Below are 27,765 nucleotides of genomic sequence, written 5' to 3' on the forward strand. Positions count from 1 at the left end.
GCTGCTAGCTGCTTGCCTTCTCTGCACACACCAAACGGCTGGTCAATAACTGCTTTTGGAATGGTAACTTCAAGCTGATGAACCATTCTGTAGGCTGCCATATTAGCCACACTTCTCCCACTATAATTTAGACAAAAAGCATTTATCCCATATGGAGCAAAGCATCCAACTCATTTTCTGGATAACTATCCTCCCCTTTTCACCCAGCTCCACCTTTTAACACCTATATTCTCATAACGAATTCTTATTTGATTTAATATACTTGTTTAATATTATAATAGCAGTGGTACAGGCCATGGTATGTATTTTTAATAGAAAATCCTTGCCCAACATGTTGCAGAGAACCTCATGCATTGCCACGAAGGAAAGGGTGGTATTTTTTTTCCTTTATAAATTACTTATTGTCTATATGCATTGTATTTATTTTTAAATGTTCCTGTATATCTTTCCAAGTGAGAGAGGGAGAGAAAGTGCACTGTTCATTAAGGGGTTAAAACACAATATTTGTTCAGAGAGCATTGAAAAGACATTTTAAATCATATGCAGTACTGGATTTGGAGCAAGGTATAGAACCAGACAATACGGCTTTGTGCTCCATTGTATTGGCCACTGACATTCCGTGCAATGGATTTCTTTGAGGGTGAAGCTTCCAGAATTCAGCAACTGGAGTGCTTCAGAAATGACTGCTCCTGTAGAACCTAATGGATTGTCCTTTTCAGAGCATTTGTTTTGATTCAGTATTCAGCACTGCTGAGGAGGGGGTGGTCGAAAAGACAGGCTGTACCTTGCATGACTGCAAATGGATGGAAACGTAAGAGGTTAGCATTGTTGCGTTCAGGTCCCCTACAGAGTAGCACTTCCCAACGTGCTGACAGAGCAGAAGTTTCTAAAGTGCTGATCACTAAAGACGTATACAGAAAGCAAACAGGTTTAACAAGGGCAAGAACCAGTCTGCGCGGAACAAATTGCACCTCATCTTTTTCCTTTTATCACTGAGCAAAGTGAATGTAGAATGATAATGTTCTCAATTTACTCTTCTTGTCACTTCTCTAGGTCTGTATGACTAAATATACTGGCACATTACAAATACAATGTCATGACGGGCAGTCTTGGTGTTGATTAAAATAAAATATATGACTTCCTCTGCTGTCCAGCGGCTCTCATTTTGTTCCTTACATTCCCATCACCAAAGTCATGGTCTTGTAAAAATGATGAAGTCAAATATAAGAAACTCTGCTGGGTTCTGAGGAAGAGTTAGGGGTATTTTTCAGACAAAATAAATATGTGCCTGTAGTTTTTACTTTAGCGAGGAGATTAAAGAAGAGTGGGAAGATAAAAGAAAAGTGGAAACTTTCATGAGATAGAGGACACATTGACACACAGTGAAAGGGTATTTTATATCATACATAAATATTTACTTGTTTTTAAGTTTCAGGTTTCCATGCTTTTGATGCCCATAAGCAACTCTTCAACTATTTGAATGAGAACAGTCTCTTTTTGTGCTGATATCTGTATAATAACCAGCTTTGTTTTTCCGCTGACCACTAGCTGCTTCATTTCCTTCAGAACAGAAATTCAAAATCCAAAAGAGAATAATTTGTCTATAACATTGTTTCCCCCTAAACATATTAACTGCAGTTCCGTAGGGATATCAAGAGTAGCGTGTAATTTAGTTCAGCATTAATTTAAATCAAAACTGCAAATTTATGACAGCAACTCAATAAAGTGATAATAAGTCCTTCCGTTAAACCGATAATCATCTGCAGTTTTATTCTCCCATTAATGTTTGGTGCCCATAAAAAGGTCCCATTCGCGAAACGGCAAAAAATTAGCAAAGCGCATTTGTCACACAATTTTTTTGTTGCCAGCATCATTTTTGGTCGCCCCAACTCTTTTGTTGTTGCGCCCAATATGTCATAACCGCACCCTTTTTGCCATGACCACACCCCCTTTGACTCGTCTGCACCCTTTTTTACAAGACCCTGCCCAATTAGACATGCGACTACATTTTTCCGTGACAAATTTTCACAGAAGTTTCGCAAAACAATTAGCGAATGATGAATTGCAGAAATTCGCTGCAAATCCATGCCTGGTGAAAAAATTTGCTCATCACTACTAAAAACATAATCTATAGTCCAAAACCAGGGCAAAGCATAGGAAGAAAATGGACATTATTTGCAGTTAAGGGTCTGTACATGCCAACCTGATGGGTTTGTTTTTTTTACAAGCCTCTTCAGCTCACAGTCAGCACCTTTCCCCAGTCTTAAGGGCTCTGGCACACGGGGAGATTAGTCGCCCGCGAAAAAACTCCCTGTTCGCGGGCGACTAATCTCCCCAGATTGCCATCCCACCGGCGAAAATGTAAATTGCCGGTGGGATGGCATATGCGGTGGTGCGATTTCAATGAAATCGCGCCGCCGCGTATGCCAACCCACCGGCGTTTTACATTTTTGCCGGTGGGATGGCAATCCGGGGAGATTAGTCGCCTGAGACATGGGAGATTTGTCGCGGGTGACTAATCTCCCCGTGTGCCAGAGCCCTAATAGTCCCTGTAAATATAGGTATGGGATTTATTATCTGGAAACCAATTATCCAGAAAGGTAAGATAAAGTTAATCCTTACCAAAGGCAAAACAATCCTGTTGGGTTTATTAAATGTTTAAATTATTTTTTAATAGACAAAGTATGGAAATCCAAATTACAGTACCAGACTGGGTAGTCTCTCCCAATATCACTTGCTGTTCAGCTGGTTGCTAGGCGGCTGCTGACAAGAGACATGCCGGCTCCCATAACGAGATACAGTCTCATTGCCTGCTCTCCTACAGGGGACAACTGCAGCAGGGTTGGTAAGTGCAGGGACCCATATATATATATATATATATATATATATATATATATATAGCCTCTGTACACAGCCATTACATGTTCTCCCTCTCACTTCTGATATCTATTTACAGGTTTTATGAATATTTACATCATCCAATCAGTAAAAGTGAACTTCACCCCACCCTCAAAAATGTGAAATGAAAGAAAATGTAAATCTAAGCAACGTTACAATATAAATTAGTCAAAGAAATTGTATGGTCCTGTGGTTGTCCTTCATAGGTCTCAGAACCAGCGTCGGACTGGGGGGGTGAAGGGCCCACCTGAACTGCACCCCTCAAGGTGCCCTCGCCAGACCCCCTAACCCCCCCAACTGGGGTCCCGGCCACTGCCTGACATCCTCCCCTGATCGCACGTATGTGAAACGCTTTAGGGGAGGGACACCTGCGGGCAGGGGAGCACCGACAGGTATTGGGGATGTGCCACCGGGGCCCTAACGGGCCCAGTCTGACCCTGCACAGAACATACTGTACAAGGCATTGTGAGAACTGCCATTTTGGCTTGATAAAACCTAGCTACTGGTACATTTTTTTCAATAGTACACATAATCAGAATGAACTGATACTACATTAGCAATTACATTTATAAACACAGTGCAATTGCAATAACTGGAAATGTTTATGTATTAGAGACTTGGCTAGAATTCAATTTTCTTTCATTGTTTAACTTTTCGTTTTGGGCAAAGTTCTGCTTTAAGAAAAAAAAAAAAAACACTTAAAGAAAATCATTGTAAGGTCAAAATATTAAACAAATCCAATATTTTCTCCTGTTTAAAATATCATCAGATTTATTGCTAATCAATAGCAAAACCATTACGTTCTGTGAGATGAAACTGTAGCCTCTTTTAACACTAATAAAGAGGTTTTCGTGGAGCGATTGTTCTGTGAACTTCAATATTCCACAGGCAAAAGGTTAAACCATATGTGACAATTAAAATAACATCCATAGAGGAATGTTAATCGACATAAAGCTGACTCGGGAGCATGTTATTTAAATAGCAGGGTTGTTGCTATTCATGAATACGGACACATAGTAAATACAAGTGTTATGCAATATTTGGTAAATATTAAATAACCCTAAAATGTGCCTTTCCTTCTGATCAAAAGCAGCTGTTACAGTCAGGATGTGCACAATGGGGATCATGGTGATTGAAATCTGTTCCAGCTGATATTGCACTTCTCGCTGCAGGACAGTACAGATTTCTTGCCATACAGAAATGTATTATTCAAAGTAATCATTACAATGTTGGATAAACATCGTTTGACATTCTATAAACCAGAAATCAAATACTTTTAAATATTAATTTGCTGAGCTGGAAAGGTGATGCTGAAAGGGTGGGGGAAACACTAAGCATTTGTCAGGCAGTCACAAACTCTTTGCCAGCAGAGAAAGATACAGAGATATCAATAACCTACTGTACATAACTGACCCAGGCATTAAGTAACAGTTCTTAGAGAGAGTTAGACTAGACGCGGCCCCTAGCAATGCTGGAGGGTCAGATCTTCTCTCCAGCTGTTGTTGACTCCCCATACCCCCATACATTGGTGGCTTGCTGGAAGGTGCACTTCATTGGCATCTTAAGAAACATCTAGTTAAACATTCCTGATGTATATAGCTGGGATATCTAACAACTATAACCCAAGAAGCCTTATCTACTATATTGGAGCACTGTTCAAATTTGGGTACAAATTTGGACTATTTTCACCGACAAGAGCATTTTTTCCCAATATTCCAAACTGCGTCTAACACTAATGCTGAGTGAATCTGTGAAAAATTTGTCGCCCACGCCCTTTTTTTGACGTGACCGCACCCAATTTGACGTGCAACAACTAAAAAATTCTGCGCAACAAATTTTTCCGTGGCTAATTTTCACGGAAGTTGTGCAAAACAATTTGCCTGAGGCAAAATGCGTAAATCTAACACATCTTGTGCAAAGAGCCAACAATGGCCCAGATTCAATTCAGTGAGAAAAAGGTTTATCACATGAAACCTCACAAAAAAAGTTTGCGAACCCGTTTGCGAACTTCTGCCAAAAAGTGCGAACTTTCGCGAACTTTGCGAACCCCATAGACTTCAATGGGAAGGCGAACTTTGAAACCTAGAAAAGCCATTTATGGCCAGAAAACTGATTTTAAAGTTGTTTAAAGGGTGCACGACCTGGACAGTGACATGCAGGAGGGGGATCAAGGGCAAAAATTTCTCTGAAAAATACGTTGTTGTAATCAGTAATCAGAAAATAAAAGCAGTCCTTACAAGGACTATTGGGTTACAGCAGATGAGATCAGAAGGACAGCTGCCCACAGCAGCTACATACAGAGCAGTAGAAAGTAGATTACTAGTCAGCAAAGCTACCTAAACTGTCCCTCAAACCCCTGCACAGCTCTCTCCCTACGCTAACTCATCAAGCACACACAGGCAGAATGTAAAATGGCTGCTGGGCTTCGGTTTATATATGGAAGGGAGTGGTCCGGGGGTGGTCCAGGAGGGAGAGCTGCCTGATTGGCTGCCATGTATCTGCTGGCTCTGGGGTGAGAGGTCAAAATTTGGCTCCAGCTAAGGCGAACCCAAAATTGCGAACTTCGCTAAAAGTTCGCGAACTTGCGAACACCCGATTTTCGTGCGAATTAGTTCTCCGGCGAACAGTTTGCTACATCTCTACTCATGGACAAGATTCAATTTCAGATGCAATTCAGTCTAGAAAAACTTATTTCACTATGGCCCAGATCCAATTCAGTGAGAAAAAGTTGTCTCATGGTTTATCATTAGTGATGAGGGAATCTGCCACGTTTTGCTTCAGCAGAAAATTTGCGAATCTTTGAAAAGATTCCCGAAACAGTGGAAAATTCACAAAACTGAAAAATTTTGCGGGGGGGGAAAAAATTGTTGTGTAATTTTTTTTTGACTCGCGTCATGTTTTGGACACAAACTTTTTTTGTTGCAACACAAATTTTTCTGCGGCAAATTTTCGCACATATTTTGCAAAAAATCCGCCAGTGGCGGAACGGGGAAATTTGTCATGAATCCATGACTGCCGAAAAATTTAATTCATCACTATTTATTAGGAGAAAAAACATTTCTCCTAATAAAGTACCAGTTTTCCCATGGACTTTAGCAGAGTTTTCATGTGATAAATCAAAAATAATACATAAGGTAATGTGTTATTGGCACTTATATTTATAATTTTCCTCATCACTTCCCCAGCCTTAAACTGCCCCTGGAGGTTAAGATTTGATATGAAGTGGAAATCAATACATACAATGCATAAATATATATAAATAAAAAAATATATTTAGTAATTACTTTTTATGTTCTTTTTATAATTGTGAGATGTTTAAAATCCTTTCTTTTTATTTACTCCCTTTTAGTCTTGTTTGACCTTCGAATAAACCCCTAAGCCTTTTGTCTTATTCTGTTGCTGTACATAGAACCTTGCTTAGGCCGTTTCAGCTCATCCCCATAAAGCTTAGCATCCGAGTGCTGATATTTTTTTCTCCATCAGGAAGAAACAGATACTTATTTATATAATTACTGCTTGATCATTGGCTGCCCTTTATAGAAACAGTTGTGGCTCGTGTCTATAAAAAGGCTCTTTAGCTCAGTTACTATATCAGTCTTTGCCCATTTGTGTCTGTAATAGCAAGCACATTTGTCTGCCATCATTAGGGCATCACCTTCCTTCTTCTTGTTATATGCTTTAGAAATGTGTAGCTTTTCCAATTCCACACTACCCTTAAAGGTACACATGTAATATAAACATGAATGTTATAGATTCGGTGTTATTGTCAGGGAAAAGCTAACTATTTTGCCCAGTACAGTTTTGCTGTAAAAATTAGTGGTTTTTCCTACAGCAAACTTAATGGCAGAAAAAAAATGTGCTCCCAGCAGACTTAATTAATTGATCCTTTGTCTTCCACATCTGCCGCTTCTTTGCACTTTGAAGAGACATTCACATTCACATTCACTAAACTGCATATCTAAGGGCAAATTAAAAGGGAGTTTTGGTCAACCTCAGCTGGATAATTTCTGGTCTGAGCAACTAGGAGAAAAAATATCTAAATGGCACAGTGGAAAGGTGCTTCGCTAACAAGGTAGGGCAATTCATTTTGCCTTTCTGTTGACTTTAATATATCTCAGCAAAATTTTCTGCAGTTTAGCAAATTTAACCCAAAGCAAATTTCCCCAAGTTTGCTCATCATTAGTTATTGTGTGTGACACTAAAGGGTTGGGGGGTTATTGTGGCTAATGTATTTTGCAACTCTAGGCAGTGTCAATCAGTGCCTCTCTATTGTTTATAAGGAATGTTGAATTAAGGGGTTATGGGAATGCTGCCTCATTTTACATCCCTGGTAATGTCTCACCTTGAGTAAGCATAGTAGTTTTGGGCCCCAGTCCCTAGGAAAGATATTAATAAGCTGCAAAGAATGGTAAAGGAAGAAATGAAACAGTTTAACTAAAAAAAAAAAAAAATCAGTTGAGTGCACCTGTTTAGACTTGAGAAATATCACAAATGGTTCTTCACTGTGAGTTCTTGAACAGGCATAACATTTACGGGCCGATTTACTAATCCATGAATGGATCGAAAGCGTCCGAATGCATTTTTTCGTAATGATCGCTATTTTGCGGGTTTTTTCCGTCGCCGTCGTAACTTTTTCGGAAATTGTCGCGACTTTTTCGTAGCCGTTACGACTTGCGCAAATTGTCGCAACTTTTTCGTAGCCGTCGCTGTTTACTAGCGCTCAATATGAAAAAGTTGCAACAATTCGTGCAAGTCGTAATGGCTACGAAAAAGTTGCGACAATTCGCACAAGTCTTAACGGCTACGAAAAAGTCGAGACAATTCACGAAAAAGTCACGACAACGATGAATAAATCGAAATAAATACAAAAAAGTCACAAAATGTTCGTTTCCAATCCGATTTTTTCCCATTCGGGATTCGGTTTCGTGGATTAGTAACTCAGCCCCATAGAGTTACGGTTTTGTGAATCTAAGGGGCACATTTACTAATCCACGAATCCGAATCACGAATGGGAAAAAATCGTATTGGAAACAAAAATTTCGGAAGATCGCAAATATCACAAAAATGCTTACGAAAAAATCGTATTAGTCACGATAATATCGTATTGGCTATCCGAAAGTCACGAAATTTTCGTACCGAACAATTATAAACAGCGGTAAAACCTTTCCGATTTTTTCGTGCAAACTTCCGAAAAAGTCGTGTGGCGTACGAAAACGTCGTGCGGACGCCCGAAAAAATCGTCGAAAATACGCTCTGAGCGTTCGTGCTTTTGTAAATGTGCCCCTAAATGTATGCAAAATATGCATATATGTATATGCACAGAAAAAACTGCTGTGCTACCCAAACCCTGATCTCTTCAGGTACCCCTACCCCTCAGCTCAGATTTGGCAAGGAAGTATCTGATGGCAGCCTCAAAGACTGAGTAGGCTGAGTTTCAAAGTTATGTTACTGTTAACTTATCTAAAAGTTTACACAGAATGGGAACTTTGAACTGCCTCTATTTAACCCAGACATGACTGGCGCAGTGATATACAATAAAGTGACCAATGAAATCCACATTAGTAGTAATAGTAGAATTATGGTTAAATAAAAGTAAGGGCAGACAAGTATGATTGATGTCAGTATGTTTGCCTGAGTGCTGTTTATAGGCTTCGTCCACATCTAGACTATTGAATTTGAAACTTGAGAAGCCAGTATGAAAAGCTATAAAGCAAAGAGGATTCACAAGCGCAGTTCAGTTTTTCAAGGAACAATAAACGAATGTGAACTATTTACATATTCTGAATGTGTACAATTCACAAGTTTTCTTAATTATTTACTTTCTCTCAATCATAATTGAAAATAATTCAATTCATGAAAAAGTCAAACTCGAAAGTTGATAAATCCCCCCTATATGAACCCAACAATATTTTCTTGGGTTCATGTAGGGGGGGATTTATCAACTTTCGAGTTTGACTTTTTTCATGAATTGAATTATTTTTTGCACTAAAAAAAACTTGTGTTGTCATGTATATAAACTCAAAAATTCGAGGTATTCAAGTTTTTTTAATTGCATGAGTTTCCTTATTAATAAATAAGTAAGCATTTGATATGCAAGTTTATTTGATATAAAAAAGCAAACTTGAATTCACAAGCTCAAAAATTGATAAATAAGTCCATTAATGTTTACAGTTAGCTATATAACTCTTGCCACTTGCCCTTTATGATCACTAAATACTAAATATTTACAACTTTGATGAACCCTTTTGTGCCACAGCCTGGCATTGCATATAATGGCAGAACTGTTACAGCTGACAGTAATGTCTGCCAAAAAACATCCTATGTGATTATTTTTTATTTAAGGGAGGCAGAAAATGGGGCCTTAATTCTTTAGCTTAAAAAAAGCCCTGTGTGTTCAGGCAGGTTATCAACAGTGGAAGAATACTGGAAGCTGGTGTACAACAACTTCTGACTAGGGTCTAGGGCAGTGAGTGATCCCCAACCATTGGCTCAGGGGCAACATGTTGCTCCCCAACCCCTTGGGTGTTGCTCTCAGTGCCCCCAAACCAGGGAGTTATTTTTGAATTCCTGACTTGGGGGCAAGTTTTGGTTGAATAAAATCAAGATTTACTACCAAATAAAGCCCCCTGTAAGCTGATAGTGTGCATAGAGGCTACCTAATAGCCAATCACAGCCCTTATTTGGCACCTCCATGAACTTTTATGATGCTTGTGTTGCTCCCCAAGTCTTTTAACATTTGACTGTGGCTCACGAGTAAGAAAGGTTGGCGACCCCTGGTCTAGGGACTAACTCCCATCATGCCAAGCAAATGCCAGGTCTAATACTTCAGCCACAGCTGGAGACACACATACTGGCTTCCTTTTTTTCACTTTCTTCCTTAATTTAAGTAATGATCTGGTAATGAAAAAATATCAGGTGGTGCCTTTACTTTTCTGTATAATGCATCTTTAGCAAGAAAGCCTGAGACATCAATTAAATGTAACTGAGTACCGGCAGTCGCAGCACATTTGCTGTGGGGTGGGCCTCATTTAAATCAAGGTGACTTCAATCAGTGGGGTTTTTTTATGCAAACATAAATTGTACTTGGTAAATGGCTTAAATACACAAAGTAGTTGACGGGACTGTATGTTGATGGTGATGATGAATTATAAAATATGTACAGAGATCTATGCTTTTAATTAGGTGTTAAATTGTAAAAAAAAAAAAAAAAGATGAGTTTTCTTGATTGGTCTCCATAGTACTATTACTATCTTATATTGTTTAATTTAATGTAATGGTTAGGGCACTGTCTGTAGCTATTTTGTTCATACAACCAGACTGCAGGGTATTCTAAACTACCCCATGTTGAGTTATATATTTTCGTGCATTCCCTGTGTAATGTTTACAGTGGAGATATTGAAAACATTTCTTTTTTTATCAGTGGGGTATGCCCTATTTTGTCCTACATTACAGGCTCTAAAATAACTGTATGACAGAACTGGTCCTTGATTGCAGATGTTTATTTGGTTTCTTTTTTTAAAAAAAAAATTACTTTAAACCTGAAAGCAGAAAGGACAATAATACATAGTGGTATAATAAAAATAATTATGTCTATACGGGTATGGGATCCCTTATCCAGAAACCCCCGAATTACGGAAAGCCCATCTCCCATAGACTCCATTTAAATCAAATAATTCAGAATTTTAAAACTGATTTCCTTTTTCTCTGTATTAATAAAACAGTACCTTGTAATTAATCCCAACTAAGATATAATTAATTCTTATTGGATGCAAAACAATCCTATTGGGTTTAATTCATGATTTATTGCTTTTTTAGTAGACTTAAGACATGGAGATCCAAATTACCCTTGGTCCTGAACATTCTGGATAACGGGTTCTATACCTGAACAATGCATTAGTATTATTGTGGGTTTTTAGAACCATTGTTCCAGCTCAACCAGAATACAAAGTACCTGTACTGTATAGTATTTGCTGTACATTTCACAAACTGGTTTAATGGAAAACTGGGGGCTACAAATGTTATTCTGCCCCCCAAATGTAATTCACTCCCCCAGTACTGTAGTGTATAGTATTTGTATATGTAGTGCTGTACATTTCACAAACTGGTTTAATGGAAAACTGGGGGCTACAAATGTTAGTCACCCCCCCAAATGTAATTCACTCCCCCAGTACTGTAGTGTATAGTATTTGTATATGTAGTGCTGTACATTTCCCAAAATAGTTTAATGGAAAACTGGGGGCTACAAATGTTAGTCACCCCCCCAAAGATCATAATCTTTTACTACATACCACGGCGGGTGCTTATGTTAGTAGCAGGGGCGGGCCAAGCCAACCGGGCGCCCTAGGCAACCCGGTCGTCCACCTCGCCAGTGCACCTTCCCCCTCCCCCTTTCGTTTTGGCGCACATGCGCATTCGGGGGGGTGCGACGCGATAATTCATTCACAAGCAAGGGGGCAATGACAAAGGAACTAGGGGTAGGCAGGAGAGGTTCCTGTCTGGCGCCCCTCAATCGTTGCACCCTAGGCAGCTGCCTCTTCTGCCTACCCCTAGTTCCGGCCCTGGTTAGTAGACAACTGCACTGGCCCGAGGGACTTCTGAACAAGCAGTATGAAGCGATCTTCCTGCTTCTTGCTTTTTTGCATGGAGTGCTCCTTTGATGAACTTTAAACACAAAGCTGGCTTTTTAACGCTAGTGCAGATGCTTAAGCTTAGGGTCATTGAAAAAATTAGACTAAAATTTTAATAAAGCTGGACCTTAGAGTTCAGAACTAGTGATGAGCAAATTTTTTCGCCTGGCATGGATTCGCATTCAATTTCCCTAATTTGCCATTGGTGAATTTTTTCACGAAGCTTCTGTGAAAATTTGCAGCGGAAAATTTTTTCACACATCGTGTCAAAATAGTCACAGTCACGACTAAAATATGCGTCGGAGAGTCAAAATTGGGTGTAGTTGCGTAAAAAAATGCGGGTGACAAAAAAAACGCGGGCGACAAAAAAAACATGCAACTAATGCGTTTCGCTAATTTTGTGAATTTTCTTGCGGTTTTGAGAATTTTGTGGCAAAGCAAAACGGGGCAGATTCGCTCATCATTATTCACAACCTTACCGGGTAGATAACCAGGAGCAGTAACCCATAGCAACCAAACAGCAGGTAGCTTTTACTGGTCACCTGTTTGGTTGCTATTAGTTACTGCACCTGGGCAAACTTAGTGCCTTTTATTACATATGGGGGTTAGTGTTGCCATTCATATTTTTGTTATAAGTGCCAAAGCTAACACAAATTCTAGTGCTCCTAGAGGTTGGTTTTGTGTATAATTTTTGAAGAGATTTCAGAAAGGATTTATTGTGTAGGAGTTTATGGGGGAAAGAAAAAGGGATGTGGGATTTGGGTTTGTGGGGATGTGGGTTTGCTGTGAAATTCCACATTTTGCTGCAACAAAAATTCACAGAGTGAGGAAAAAGTTGCGGTGGCGTCATATATGTCAAACAAGTCAGCTGATAGTCGCCTTTTGCAACTTTTTTACAATTTTTTGGCAAAGCAAAACAGGACATATTCGCTCATCACTAATTGAAACGCAAGATATGAGGTATTCAGGTGTTGCAAAAGAGGTTTATGAGTGTTACAAAAATAGCAAGGAAAGCGGTCATGCTTTTTATTAGTAAATCAGATTTTCCAGTGCTAATCTCATTCCATAAACCATATTTCCATGATCCCTTTACAGTATAACGTCTTTTATGTTTACTAGTTTTGTTTTCATCGCTTTAGCTTGTTGCTGACATGGAGATTTTACTGCAGAAACCCTCATGATATGCGTCTCTTTTCTTCGGTTAAAATGATAACACAAAGTGACAGGAGCAACATCGCAATGATTTTTTATGAAAGGGCTGTGCAGTCATTTTCCTACGGGGACCAATTAGGACACATGTATCAAAGCAAACATTTAGTAAACCTAAAGCCAAACGGTTTCATTGTTTGTGTCAAGTAAGAAATCTTATTGCTCTCAGAAGTACTTTGTGTTTGACACATATGGGCAAACTGTGTGGCTCCAGATTCTGAGAACTTTTGAACTGTTGCAAACTCTTTGCTGTATCTGTAGGGAAGAACATTTAGCATTTATTGTGGCTAGGATCTACTGTGGCTACAGATCAGTATACAGAAGTGGCCTGGACCAATACCTGCAAGCTTTTACTTGCCATGAAGAAATGCCATGAAGAAATTCTGCCACTTTGCAGAGAGATTTGACAAAATTGGAAAACTGGGCTTCAAAATGAGGTTCAGTGTTGAAAAGTGCGAAATTAATGACTTTGGTAGAAATAATACAGTTATACAGTAAATGGTAATGTATTGGGGGATCCTTAATGGAGAAGGATCTGGGGTTTTTTGTAGATAACAAGTTGTCTAATTCCAGGCAGTGTCATTCTGTGGCTACTAAAGCAAATAAAGTGCTGTCTTGTATAAAAAAGGGCTTTAACTGAAGGAATAAAAATATAATTTGGTCTTTTTATAGGTCCCTGGTAAAGTCTCACCTTGAGTATGCGGTGCAGTTTTGGGCTCCAGTCCTTAAGAAGGACATTAATGAGCTGGAGAGAGTGCAGAGACTGCAACTAAACTGGTAAAGGGGACTGGGGAAGGGTTAAACTATGAGGTTAGACTGTCGAGGTTGGGGTTGTTTTCTCTAGAAAAGAGGCGCTTGGGGACATGATTACTCTGTATAAGTACAGTAGAGGGGATTATAGGCAGATAGGGGATGTTCTTTTTTCCCATAAAAATGATCAGCGCACCAGAGGTCACCCCTTTAGATTAGAGGAACGGAGCTTCCATTTGAAGCAGTGTAGGGGTTTTTTCACGGTGAGGGCAGTGAGGTTGGGGAATGCCCTTCCTAGTGATGTGGTAATGGCAGATTCTGTTAATGCCTATAAGAGGGGCCTGGATGAGTTCTTGAACAAGCAGAATATCCAAGGCTATTGTGATACTAACATCCATCTGAAGTTAGTATTAATGTTGGTATATATAGGTTGGTAAGAGAGTGTGTATGTATGTGCACTGGGGTTCAGTTGGAAGGGTTAAATTTGATGGATTTTGATCTCTTTTTAACCCAGCTTTACTATATAACTAACTATATCTATAAAAAAAATATCATCTTCTTATACTAAGAAACACAGTAGATTTTACAGTACTATACATTAGCTTTTAGACTTCTCTCTTTTAGACTTCTGTCATTAGTGGTGCAGTGAGGATCACATTTTAGTGCACACTGTTATTAAAGTAGAGTTCCTGGTAGCAGGAGGTACACTTTGTATAATAATAAAAACACAGTACAATACAGAGAATGCTTTGTATAATAATACAATTTCCCATCCAATACCCAGTGGAATATTTAGGGATGCTTGTAAACATCAACAGAATGTTATTATTGTAACAGATAAACTACAGTTTACAAAACGTTTCTACAAATAAAAGAGCATTGCAAATTGTACTCATAAGTAGGAATTTGGTGTGTGGCTCCTGTACAGAATTTCTGCTCGTAGGCGAAAATAAAGGTCGAGTCCCCACCAATGGCTGCTTGAATAATGTGCATTATCAATATCAGCCTCTTCCACAATTTCCTCATTACCCAAACAATTCTATTAAATACTCACTGCTCCAAGCAGGCATTAAATGCCCCTTAATTACCAGTATTTAACCAATCAAATGTTTCCATTTCAGAGACCATTAGCTTTCTATTAAGACATTAAACAATTTAGTCAAATGCGTCTCTTTGAAAGATCTCACTGTGGGATTGTTTTAAGGTTTATCTTTGATGTCACGTCTGTCTCTTAAATAGTGCTCTTATTTACTGATGTGCTGTTGTTTTGGCAATTTGTTCTGTTGGCAGATATCGTAGGCTTTCCGCCAGACACCGGATGAGTAATCTCAGCAGATAAGGGTGCCTGCCTGCAAATAGGTCTGTGCTTCACTGCATATGCACAGTAAGGTAAATGGGATCAAAGTTACTGCACTGGGTGGAAGATGGTGTTATTGAAACCAAGTCCATTAACATAAAGAACTGGGAAAACTGGAAAATGAATCACATACAAGAACGTTGTTAGTGAAGTCCTCATTTAAGTAAGAGACAAGTCTATGAAAAGTTATTATAGTCTAAAACCATGCCATGTGTGCCATAAAGGCGAGTTAAAGAATTTGCCATGAGTCTGAATTTGTTTGTGATCATCTTCTCATGACTTTGGTAGAGAAAAGTGATTGAGTTCTACATCTGGAACTGGGGGTAAAAAGGAGAATAACCAGAGCATCATGACATATATATATAACATAGAACATCAACCCTTACAAAACTGTTGCTTCTGTTTAGGGAAACATGAATGAATAATATTTTCAGAAGACTCTTTTATTATTAGGAATAAACCTACTTTGGTTCTATATTTATGCACAGCTATACCTAGAGCAGGGATCTCCAACCTTTTTTACTTGTGAGCCACACACAGATATAAAAAGCATAAAAAAGGTTCTATGGAGATGCCAATAAGGACTATAATTGTCTATTTTTTGGCCCCATGTGGCCTGCTTGCATGTGGAGGGCTCTGATTGGAGGAAAATTGTGTTTTTGTGCTTTCAGAGATTTAAAAATGGGCACCTACTTTGAGACCACCGGGGGCAACATCAAAGGGGGTGATGAGCAATATTTTACTCAAGAGCCACTGGTTGGGGATCACTGACCTAGAGGTATCACAAAGTGGTTTTGTAGGCTATCCCAGTCTTCTCTGGGTCCATTTCTCAAATTGAATTTCTAGATACAATTAGTGTGTGATATAGATCACAATTCCTTTCGACACATTTAAATTGATGTCCACATTAGGTTTTTGATATTACAATAATATTAACAACCATTATCATCATCACCGTCATTATTATTAATCCGATATGTTATTCAGCACTTTACTGTGATCGTTATGAGATTAATCCTAAATTGCACAACGTTGAAAAAATTGACTGCTCCTGTCTGGCTTTACTTATTTGTCTGCTTTTTTGCCCTCTATTTGTTCTTCAGGTTTTCAGCTTGAGTGTTACTCCTGCACATGGTTCTATCAGAGAACCCAAGGTCTGACAGAAAGGAGGCATTGCTGAGTTGGGATTGTCAATGCCAACATTATTGCTTAAGACATAACCCTGCCTTCAGGCGTTCTAAAAAACACAGAAAAGTCAGTGCAGAAAGCAAACCTGTCAGTAAAAAAAGTCCTTTGTTTATTAACTGATTAGCTGTCATTTTATGTCAGAAACCCAATGTTGCCAGTGGTGCCAGCATCATTTGAAAAGTATGTCAAACTTTGGACCCTTCAGATGTGTGTTATAATACTGGGATTCTTATTTCAACAACAACTTGGCAGTCACAGATTTTGGCAATATTGTTCTATCCTTTAAACACATAATGAGGCATTCTACACATGAGTTTATAGATTGGCTTAAGAAATCTAGCCTGTTCCTGGCGCCTTCATTTGTAAAGGTTTGGCCTTCAATTTGCTAAACAGCCTCTAAAACATGCATCCATCTTCCTTCCAACTGTCATTCTGTCTTCACTTCTCCAGCAACAAAAATACAGCAAACAGCAAACACCAACACACCCAGACTTCTATAGCTGAAAATATTGGAATGCAATGGTGTGGAAAGAAAAGGAGACACATAAGAAAACTATATAACAAAATGCCTCAGACACAGATTAAAACATCACATTTCCATTTCTCCTTAACTGCAAAACTTTGCGAAGGAGCAATGAGTTTTCCCAGCTGAGCCGTGAAGTGGAAAAGCGCTGCATCTTGCAAATAATGAATTGTTTTGGAGCCGATAAATTGGTATCCGTGAAATAACAAGTGTCTTGTGTTGAGATTGTGTTCTCTTGCATTATAAATGTTCTTAAAAGTTCACATCAACAAGTTAAATGTTCAAAGGGAAACCAAATTGCTCTTCTAGTGCTATGACTGTGGCTTTTAGTTCGACTGAATAAATGGCTGTCATGGTAACGTTACAAACCCTGCATTTTTCCAAAGAACCCATTAACTCTTTCCATCTATATCTCTGCCGCTGTGTCATCTACTTATGCAGGAATAGGCTGATCCATATTCCTGCACTTATCTTTATTTTCCTAGGCTCGGAGCTGGACTTCAAGCTCTGATAGCATAGGAATACTAGAGTAAAGCAGAAGATAGGCATAGAATGATGAGCATTTATTTAATAAAAAAACAACATTGAAAGCAAAGTTTATGAGAAATTATATACAATTCCCCTAGTTTTAGTTCCAACGTATTTATCCTTGCTCTGAAATGGGGTTCTTTTTTTATTAAAAAATGTTCTTTGTGTGGGTTGGGCAGGTATCAAAACTATGCAACAATGGATATTCATTTTGTCACCTAAGGGGTGTGGTATCCATCAAAATGCTAATTACTAATATAAAATGTTACTTTTATGTGGGCACAACAGATGATCTTTCTCCTCAAATAAAACTTTTCCTTTGTGAATATGCCCATAACATTAGTTAAAAAAAGACCTGCTCACTGCACTCACTGGTGGTGGCTGACTGCAGAAAAGTAGTGTTGAAGGCAACTATATACCTGCAGCCCCAGGGGTTAAAAATCATAATCCCATAGATATAGCAATACTTATCGGGAGCAGTAACCCATAGAAATCAATCAGCAAGTAAAATTTTCTGGTCTCCTGTTTGAAAGAAAACATCCTTTTGGTTGCTATGTGTTATTGCTACTGGAAAAATATAGTGGCTTTTATTACATATGGGGGTTAGTGCCTATGAACATGGGTACATAAAAAGTGGAACGTTTTAAAATACATGAAGTGTAAATTAGCAGGTGCAAAATACAACCATGCTAGGATACCAGTGACAATAGGGTGAATTAGAAGAAATATGGAAGAAAAAAAATGAGCAAATGTAATATATATTTGCCATTTCCCCTTATTGACTTAATATTGTTCTGTATAGAGAATATGTCACCTGGAAACAAAAAGACTTTTGAACACAACCCCATAAATGTAATTTTGTATCTTTCTTGCAAACCTCTGTGGTTAAAACATAAATGTAGAATCAGTGAAATGTAGGAAAATTCTGAGGATCAAAGCTGGGAATCTGCTGGTTTGGCATTTAACCAGTTGTACCTAGATAAAAAAATGTTCTGGACCTATGATTGGGGCATCATCAAGATGCTAAGCTCTTCATTGCATATATGCAGCAACAAGGCATCAGCAGAACAAATAGTCATTCTAAGGGCATTTGGCTGTTCATTCAGCTGCTGGTCTACCTATAAGGAAGACATTTTGGGGGGTAGCTCAGGCCACACATAGATTAGTTGGAAAAGTTAAGTATTGCAATTTCTTTACATTATGACGGGATGCTAAAACCCATAGCAACCAAACAAATGATACAAATAACATGGTGTTCTTTTTTTATATAGTATTCCCCACCAGACTCCCTAGTTCTATGTCAGTAGGGGATCATTTCCTGACGACTGCCAAACATAAACACATTTGCCTTTTTTATTAACACTGATGACCCATTTGGGACTCTGAAAGTTAACATGGACCAATAATACAGAGCATTGCTTGCATTCAGTTACTTTTGTTCTCTATGCCATTGCATTTGTTTTCAGAGCAAACATATATTGGCCAATTTCTGGCACTGTCATTACAATGTCATACAGAGGACTTCAGCCAGTCTTGCTCATTACTCAAAGTAAATGGCATCAATACACTTCTAATGTGGACCTTGTTTATGAACATATAACATTTATATAATATATATAACATTATATAATAAAATATATAATGTAACTGCTCTCAACTATTGTTACTTACCTCTGCTGTGGGTATGCCCTCTGGTGGTCTGCAGTGCAGGACAATCATCGTGTCAATGAGAACCTCCTTTCCTTTTGGATCTTGCTCGAAATTTTTTCTCAGGTCTATAAAAAAAATCAGGAGAGCCAAATGAGAAATAGGTATTTCAATAAACTAAAAGTTAGTAATGATTTTGCTATATCCTTGTTTTGTTTTTTTAGAGCTCTTACTGTAAATAATGTTTTACTTACATTCAATAGAGACGCCTGAATGTATGCATTCATATTGCAAAGTGTTCTGTTGATATTTTAAAAGCTTCTAACTGAGTGATGTGACAGTGTAATATAACCTCATGTATTCTGCAAAACACTCATGTAATATCCCATCACATAAATGGTATTGCTAGCAACAGTTATTGGTAATAACATATAAACTGTTCTGTGGTGATGCAGTTCATCTCTCTTGGTTTTCTTCACTTACATGTAACTATGCATTATGATAGGTCTAACTTGAATCCCTGCACTTACATGCTATACGCACAAATGCTCTTCTGCTCTTTGATGTGCCCAGGTTGCTCCAAGCAATACACTGACACCAATAATCTTCTGACCCATGGAAATCCTCCACCTGCTGCCTGGTTACATTGATGTAGACCTCACGGATTTTTAGACCTGGACAAAAAAAGGATAATCATTATATTTAGGTTATGTCACTCTGAAGTAAAGGCGGCTTACAGAAGAACACACGAATGGGTTATTTGAGCAAACACGTGCATAAGGAAAGAAATGGACAATGGGGAGCAATTGGTATGTTACTAACCATGGTATCAATGCATGTGAAATACACAGACGCTCATTCCTGTTTAGCATTGTTTATTGCACTACAGAGAGATGTTGAGGGGGGGGGTCTAAAGAAGCTATTTTTGCATTATTATTCCCATGACATTTTAAAGTGTTTCCAGGAAAAAAGCTGATCAAAACTGTTTGGCTCACAAAACATATTTTAAAGACACCCAACCACTAAACCAATATGGTTTGCTCCATGTCCAGGTATGGGATTTGTTATCCGGAAACCTCTACCGAGAAGGTTACGAATTACGGGAAGGCCATCTCCCATAGACACCATTGTAAGCAAATAATTCAAATTTATAAAAATGATTTCCTTTTTCTCTGTAATAATAAAACAGTACCTTGTACTTGATCCCAACTAAGATATAATTAATCCTTATTGGAGGCAATCCTATTGGGTTTATATAATATTTAAATGATTTTTCAGTAGACCTTATGCATGGTGATCCATTATCCGGACAAACACCAGGTCCCGAACATTCTAAATAACAGGTCCCATATATGTAGTATTTTATTATGTAATGTAATCAAAAAATTTAAACCATATAACTGTGTAAAGTATTCAGCTAAGCTTAGGTTAAATGAGCAGTATATGCCTTTGGCTATCATAATTCATTGAATGGTGCTTGAGATGAACATATTTTTTACCCATTTTTTTGTTAATTCTTTCACTGAACAGGGCAACCAGTATAACTGAGAGGACAGACAATGTGGTTAAACACTTCCCAGTTAAGCCCTCTGTATAAGGGCGAAGACAGATGGGGCGATTAGTAGCTGCAACTTTTAAGAAACTGCTGAAATGCAGTCTATGTTGCTGGCACACAAGTTTTAGCAATTAGCAATTCTTCATTGTAGCTAGTTAAAAAGCTAAACACATAGGTGGGAATGTAATAAAAGTTGGTAACGGGAAAAATATTTGCAATGCAAAAATGTATGCCTCTGTGCGAACATATTTACCTTTGTGCGAATTTAATATAGCTTTAGCAAACACGGAAGCTGCTCTGAAGGAGGAAGATAGATACAGTATGTGAATTTTTATTCTTATTTGTGCAATTTTTTTTTCCGTTTACGACTTTTATTCCATTCCCTTCTAATCACTAAATAGTGCATCCATTTTGGTATGGATATCCATGTTAAAGCACATCCTTACTCCATTTACATTTAGCATCTCAGTTTTTTTTACATCTGACAGCTTAGTAAGCCCAGAGGTTATATAGAATATTTTACCTGATATTTTCTCCTTCCAGATTCCAATTATGTCCTTACTATTTCTGCTCATATGCTGACTGTTGGTGTCCTTCACTTAGAGTGTATTATAGCCTGTCTTACTGTTTTTCATATTTGTTTCAAAGAAGGACCAAATAAAACTATTACTTTTCTATTTCTGTGGTTCGTCCTATAAGGGATAGATAATGGAAGTATGGCACGTATTTCCCATAACCTTTGTGTCTATTTTTTGCATCAGGAAAGACCAGGTAAATACTGTGCAAAGCGTGATTTCTTGGAAAGTACTGCAGTCTCATTCCTTCCTTTATTTCACCTGAGACTAGGAAGCAGTCTTTTCATTGTCTTCAATCTTGATAATTGTCATTAAGCCATCTCCAATCCTTCTTATTTATTGTTTGGCCATGAGAAATTATAGAGCCACTAAACACCACTACATACAGATACTGTTACTCAGTCTGGGTATTTCATTCTTATTTAATAAGCAATGCTTCTGCCGAAGCTCGACAACTAGGGCACATTTCTCTATATTTCCTCCGCTGCATTTATATATTGAATGCATTTCAGATGTAAATTATGGCATACATTTGGTGTAATTTCACATTTTTGACTTAATTTCATGTCTGTACTGGAAGTTATAATATGAGTGATGACTGAGAGCTTTTTAAAGTCAATGTCAGAGTCATTGGGTTTTTGAGTTGGTACAATACCACTACATGACATCATTCTATTGACTAGATATGCACAGAAAATGAGATTATGGCAATGCAAAGTCTGGAAGATTTTACTGAATGACTTCCCAAGGCGATTGCTATTCCCTTGATGTATTAACAGGGTATGGGTATATAATCTGTGTCATGGAATGTAACTCATTTACACAAAACTGATAGCATAATATAAAAGGGAATATTTTAAACTAAATATGCTCAATTCCTGAGTTTACTGTAAAAACACACATTTTGTTTTGTTTTTTACATTTTTCTGATTCCGAAATCTCTTTATATGCCTTTCCCCCCATCTCCACATAAAGAGGACAATATCACATCACAATAGTAGATACTGTACCTCCAACTACAGTGTGCTTTGTATAAGATGCATGCTAATTCCAGCAGTCTCTTAAAGAAATACTGTTATGGGAAAACATGTTTTTTTTTTCTAAACACATCAGTTAATAATCATCCATTTTTTAAAAAACTCACAGATTTTTATATATTTCATTTTGAAATTTCACATGGGGCTAGCCATATTCTTCATTTCCCAGGGTGCCACAGTCATGTGACCTGTGCTCTGATAAACAGTCACACTTTACTTCTGTGCTGCAAGTTATATCATCCCCCCTCCCAGCAGATGATCAGGAGCAAGATAGCAGCTCCCAGTAGATATCAGAATAGCACTCAATAGTAAGAAATCCAAGTCCGGCTTGGGACTCCTCCAGTTACATGGGAGTAGGAGAAACAATAGGTTACCTGAAAGCAGTTCTAATGTGTAGCGCTGGCTCCTTCTGAAAGCTCAGACTCAGGCACAATGCACTGAGATGGTGTCTACACACCAATATTACAGCTAAAAAAAAATACATTTGTTGGTTCAAGAATAAAAGTGTAAATGGTAGAGTGAATTATTTCCTATGTAATTAATGTAATTTAGAAATAAAAAGTACCCCATAAAAATCATGACAGTATCCCTTTAATGACTTTACCAGCTATTCAACCAATATTCAATAAGTAATCCAGATTTTGGAGGATCGAGTGATCACAAATAGTGAGGAGCGAATCTGTCCCGTTTCGCCATAAAATTTGCGAAACAACAAGAAAATTCACGAAACAGCGAAAAATCCGCAAAACGTATTTGTTGTGCAAATTTTTTTGTCACCCACGTCTTTTTTTTATGTGACCGCACCCAATTTTGCAGTGACTGCGCCCTTTTTTTTACACGATCACACCCAATTTGACGCAACCTATTTTTGATGAGCGGCACCAATGGCGAAATGCGGAAATTCGCTGCAAATCCATGCCTGGTAAAAAAAAATTGCTCATAACTAATTACAAAGCCATCAGACATCAGAGGGAAAAATGAACAAGTAAAACCCAAAGCACAGATACCATTCTCTTACACATTTAAGTCAAAACTCCCAATGAATCCACCACTCACCATGCAGAAAATAATTCCCGAATATTACATTGTTTTGCCAACTGAGTTAGTACGAGTAATAAAACGATATTGAAAGACAGGACCCAAATAACTTAAAAAGGGCACTATAGACCTAGGAGAGGGATAGATTTAAACAAGAGATTTGAATATATCTAGATAATTTGCTAAGAAAAAAGCACCCTTGTGGTATCATTTTGAGATGCAATATTTGTCGATTTTATTATAAAAACAAATTGCAACTCATTTTACAAGGCGGATAATTTTTTTTTAAAAATTGTAATATTCTTAACAGAATTAACATTCCAAAAGGTAATCTTACCCATTTTAATATAGTGATAAAATTAAAAGACACGCTATTTACTAGTTATATTGCTTTGGGAGTATTTCAACTAATAAAACATTTTTAAAATCTGTTGCAGCTTTATTTGTCTTTCTCTAGATTTCCTGTGTTTGGCCTCTCAGGGAATTCCAACTTTAACTCTTGACATTACTCACTTGTGGACATTACCAGTTTTCTTGGGAACATTTCTTTTTGCAGTGTTTTTAGCTGCCAGAAAATTGTCTGAAGCCACCCATGCCACTATTGCAAACAGATTCGCATAGGCACTGATGCATAGGAAATTTTTGGGAGATTTGTCGACTATGGGTACTCCATATTTCCTGTGAGCAACAAATTTCTCCATGTGCCATCATCCTAAAGCAGGGTCAGACTGGGGGGTGAAGGGCTGGGGTATCGCCGGCAAAGGGTCGGGGCTGGACCGCCGGGGCCCACTAGAGCCGGGGCCAACCAGGATTTCTCCCGGTGTCCGGCGTCCCAGTCCGACCCTGTCCTAAAGCGAATGGGAGGCAGTATTGGCAGTTTTGTCTATTTCCTCACAGGACAATTTCTCTATAAGCAGTGCTATCAGCCCAAGCAGAGCAGTGACAGCAGCATAGAAACACAGAGGTTCTATCACTTTAGGCAGCTGAGACAGAGATGCCCATTATTCTGTTGGTTGGCTCCTGGTGGGAAAGGGAAGGGGTGACATCACTTCAACATGCACTACAGCAGTAACTAAAGTTTATCAATTACATGGCTGAGGGCACTTGGGAAACTAAGAAAATGTCTAGCCACATGTCAGTTTTCAAAGTGAAATATAATGAAAAACGAATTTCAGGTCAGGATTCTGCTGCAGAAGCATTATTACCGGATGTATTTTGAAAAAAACATGTTGTTAACTTGCAGGAGGTGCTGCATCTTTAATAGTGAGTGCAGTTTTATTGCAGAAAGAATGTAATGTTTTTGGGTTGTCCACAAAACATTACATCCTATCTGCAACAAACCTGCAAGGGTGGATGCTCAGCACAGAATTGCCACGTTGTGCCAGTAATTTCTTTGGGAATCCACATTGACTAAAACTGCACTCACTATTAAAGATGCAGAACCTCCTGCAAGTTAACAACATTTTTTTTCAAAATACATCAGGTAATAGTGCTTCTGCACAATAAACCTGCAAGGGTGGATGTCCTGCACAGAATCGCCACGTTGTGCCGATAATTTCTTTGGGAATCCATATTGGTAAGGGGGTGCCGTCCCCCATAATTACTGAGCATCGGGTGGAAATAGAAGGAGAGGACTGGGTGTGCATGTGAAGAAACTCTTTACAATTGCAGTTTTAGCCAAGCCTCAGAAACGAAAGCTGACCTGTTGGGTTGGTGTTACAAATAAACTCTCTGATGGTCCTTGTATATGACTCACTGGTGCTCCATCTATTGATCTACATTATGTGGTTGGACATCAGATTAAATTGGAAGACAACTTTCCTAGTGATAAAAATAATTACCGAGCCAAATGAGTTTGAAACAGTGAAGCTAGCCCCCCTGAAAAGATTTGGTTAATGTGGGCACTGCTTCACTGCTTTCCGCACAGTAACACGCTCGTGGCTTTTTATAACCTTCCTGCTTCTTTAAATGCACTTGGCAGTTTTCTCCCCTTAACTATAATTATAAAAATTAAAATGTGATAACAGCAATATATGCTTAACGTAGGATTCCTGTCACTCTGCTGAGAAATTATGGATATAAATTTGCAAACACATTCTATTTACTACACACACATATTCATTTTGACTTGTTTGTTCCACGATGTGACATTCCTGGGAACAGATTACAGTACAGGCTGCATAAATATACATAATTCAGATGATTAGTAATCATTATAAAAGCAAGTTCTTCAGTACCAGCCTAAAGGTTTCTTATTTCTTTGACCCAGAAAGGTCAATTAGGTGTTACTCACACGGTGACAGATTACTAAAAGTCCTTCACACCTTAAGGGACAGTAAGGTAACAATAAATACAATCACTGTATGTCATTTGTTAAGTTTTAGGAATGAGTAGACCAAACCCTTATTAGAAAGTTATTGCGCATGTGAACAATTTGCCAGAGTATATCAATAATGGTCTAGATATAGGGGGAGGGGGCGGGGGGGGATGCATTAAGAATAAGTATGTCAATTCTGCATCCATCAAGCTATTTTGTGATGCTTTTCAAAGTATTATCAGTGCATTATTACTATATAATGAATATTATTAGGGTATTGTAGATCAATGGGATTCAGAAGCCAGAAGCTTTGATTTCTGGGCTCCATTTCTGCTTAGATTTATAGCTAGGATGATATTTACTTGAAAATTTTTGTTGCAGTATGAGCCCTGTATTTGTAGAATTTCTTCTTTAATGGCACAAATGAAGATGCAGATTCAAGCTTTGATTATCTTCGAGGGGGAATTATTTCTGTACTGTGAAAAACTGCCTTGAGGTTAGGTATAAATAATTAGGTTGTTGACTTTGGGTGGTCAACAAAGGCACATACTGAAGGCTTCTGCTGCATTATTGCTGCTATTGCAAAAAGGTCCACTGCAACTAACTGTTCCACCAAGTATTGTGGTGAGGTCAAGAACCTATGGTTGCTCTTGTTTGCCAGAAATAGCAAACAATTGTCCAGATTCCTGTAGCATTGCCTGTTGAGTGCCTCAGCTGACTCTTGTAGTTCTTTAGTACCCAAGATTTAAAAAAAAAAAAAAAAAACCCATAAATGTCTTTTTGGGACCAGCCAAAAAAGATCTTCTAGACCCCTGCCAGATTCACAGCATGATGAAAACAAAATCATCAAGTTGCATGAATGAATGAGTACAATCCTTAGTACTTCACTTGTGCTGATTGGGTTAAAATTAGTGATGAGCAAAATGTTTCTTCAGGCATGGGTTTGCTACGAAATTCCACATTCCGTGGCTGGCAATTTTTTTTTTACAAAACTGCCACAAAAAATCACCATGAAAAACATTTGCAGAGTGAGGAAAAAGTTGTGGTTGCTCCAAAAAAGTCTTCGTTGCATTCAAAATGCTGCAGTACATCAAGGAAAAATTTGTGGTAGCCTTCAAAAAAGTTGCGCACATCAAAAAAGTCATGCGGTGGCTGCATTTCACAAATTTTTCACCGTTTCATGAATTTTTCTGCAGTTTAACACATTTTTCAATGAAGCAAAACACAGCAAATTTGCTCATCACTAGTTGAAATAAAAACTTTTTACACTATATGCATATATCCTCTGGCGAGGGGAATACAAAAGGAGAGTCGGTATTGTGAATTATACATAATTTGGAGAATAATTTGTACGTATATAAATTGAGATTGCTATTTATGCATACTGTTTGACTGTAGTGATGAGTGAATCAATCAAAAATAGATTTGTGAAACTATGAAAAATTTGTCAAACAAAGAAAATGTTGCACTGCCAAAAAAAAATTTGTCATGTGCATCATTTTTTTTGATGTACGCAACAATTTTTGTTGAAGCGTAATATTTGTTTTACTCACGCCCCATTTTTTTTACCCAGGACCAATTTTTCATCGCACAGAAAAAATTTTCCGCTGCTAATTTTGTCGCCCGTCTCGCTTAACAATCTGCCAGTGGCGAGAAGCGTAAATTCGCCGCAAATCCATGCCTGCCAGATATTTCGCCCATCACTATTTGACTGTCCTGTGGAATATTAATGCCAAATTCTGCAATGTATCTGCAACAATAATCCCCATGTTGTAGGAAAGTTGCATCTTGCTGCAGTTTTTTATAATTGTTGCAGCTACAGCACAAATGCGATGGCATGGTTATTATACTATAACTGTGACTAATCCATAGCTACAACTGCCTCTGTTGTGATACACGCGTTATCAGTATCATCGATCATTATTTTCTCTTCCGAATCGGTATTTCACTTTTGATTTCTGAAGAATCTTTCAAGCAGAAGAAGAGAAAGTCAGCAAATAAAAAGGTGATATCTTTCTTCCCAGAATCCCTTAGAGTCTCGATTCTCAGTGCATTGTTACAACAACACGGCTTCTAAAAATGAGAAGATTGCAAAAGCACACACAGGTCTCCATTCTATCTATGGTGACAAATGGCTAAATTGTCTGTTCTTTCAACTGGCAAGTAAGAAATAGAAAAGATGCGGCCGGAGGTCTCTTGATGGAGAAACTGCAAGTTCAGTCTTGTCATGCTTCTCTTGGGATAGGCTTACATAACAAAATCGTTCTCAACCTGAGTAAAATTGTTGTACATTTGGGGGAGAAAAGTTAAACTTAATTACTGTCAATCAGTCAAACACTGAGTAAAAAAGTATTATAAGGAAAAGACTTAGTGCTGAGACACGTTCTATCTTCATATATATTAGCGTTAAATGAAATTGTCCGATTTAGCTTTGCAAAACCATTTAAAAATGTTGCAAATTGCTGAAAGTTTGCCATAATGCATTTGAGCCAAAGGAAAGGCATCAGCATTTTTTT

At 38.1% G+C, this 27,765-nt stretch overlaps 1 protein-coding gene across 3 annotated transcripts in view; it reads right to left on the minus strand.

The window, feature by feature from the left end:
- The window catches only part of unc5d (unc-5 netrin receptor D), a 365,567-nt gene that overhangs the window by 187,218 nt on the left and 150,584 nt on the right, over window positions 1–27,765 (minus strand). For all 3 annotated transcript variants that reach the window (XM_031899262.1, XM_031899263.1, XM_002932956.4), the window contains exons 3-4: window positions 19,258–19,401; window positions 18,752–18,855 (exon numbers count right to left, since the gene is read on the minus strand). In XM_031899262.1, coding sequence (XP_031755122.1) covers window positions 18,752–18,855; window positions 19,258–19,401 — 248 coding nt within the window. The remainder of the gene's footprint in view (window positions 1–18,751; window positions 18,856–19,257; window positions 19,402–27,765) is intronic.

The sequence above is a fragment of the Xenopus tropicalis genome, chromosome 3 (assembly GCF_000004195.4).
Source record: "Xenopus tropicalis strain Nigerian chromosome 3, UCB_Xtro_10.0, whole genome shotgun sequence".
NCBI classification, from domain to species: Eukaryota; Metazoa; Chordata; class Amphibia; order Anura; family Pipidae; genus Xenopus; species Xenopus tropicalis.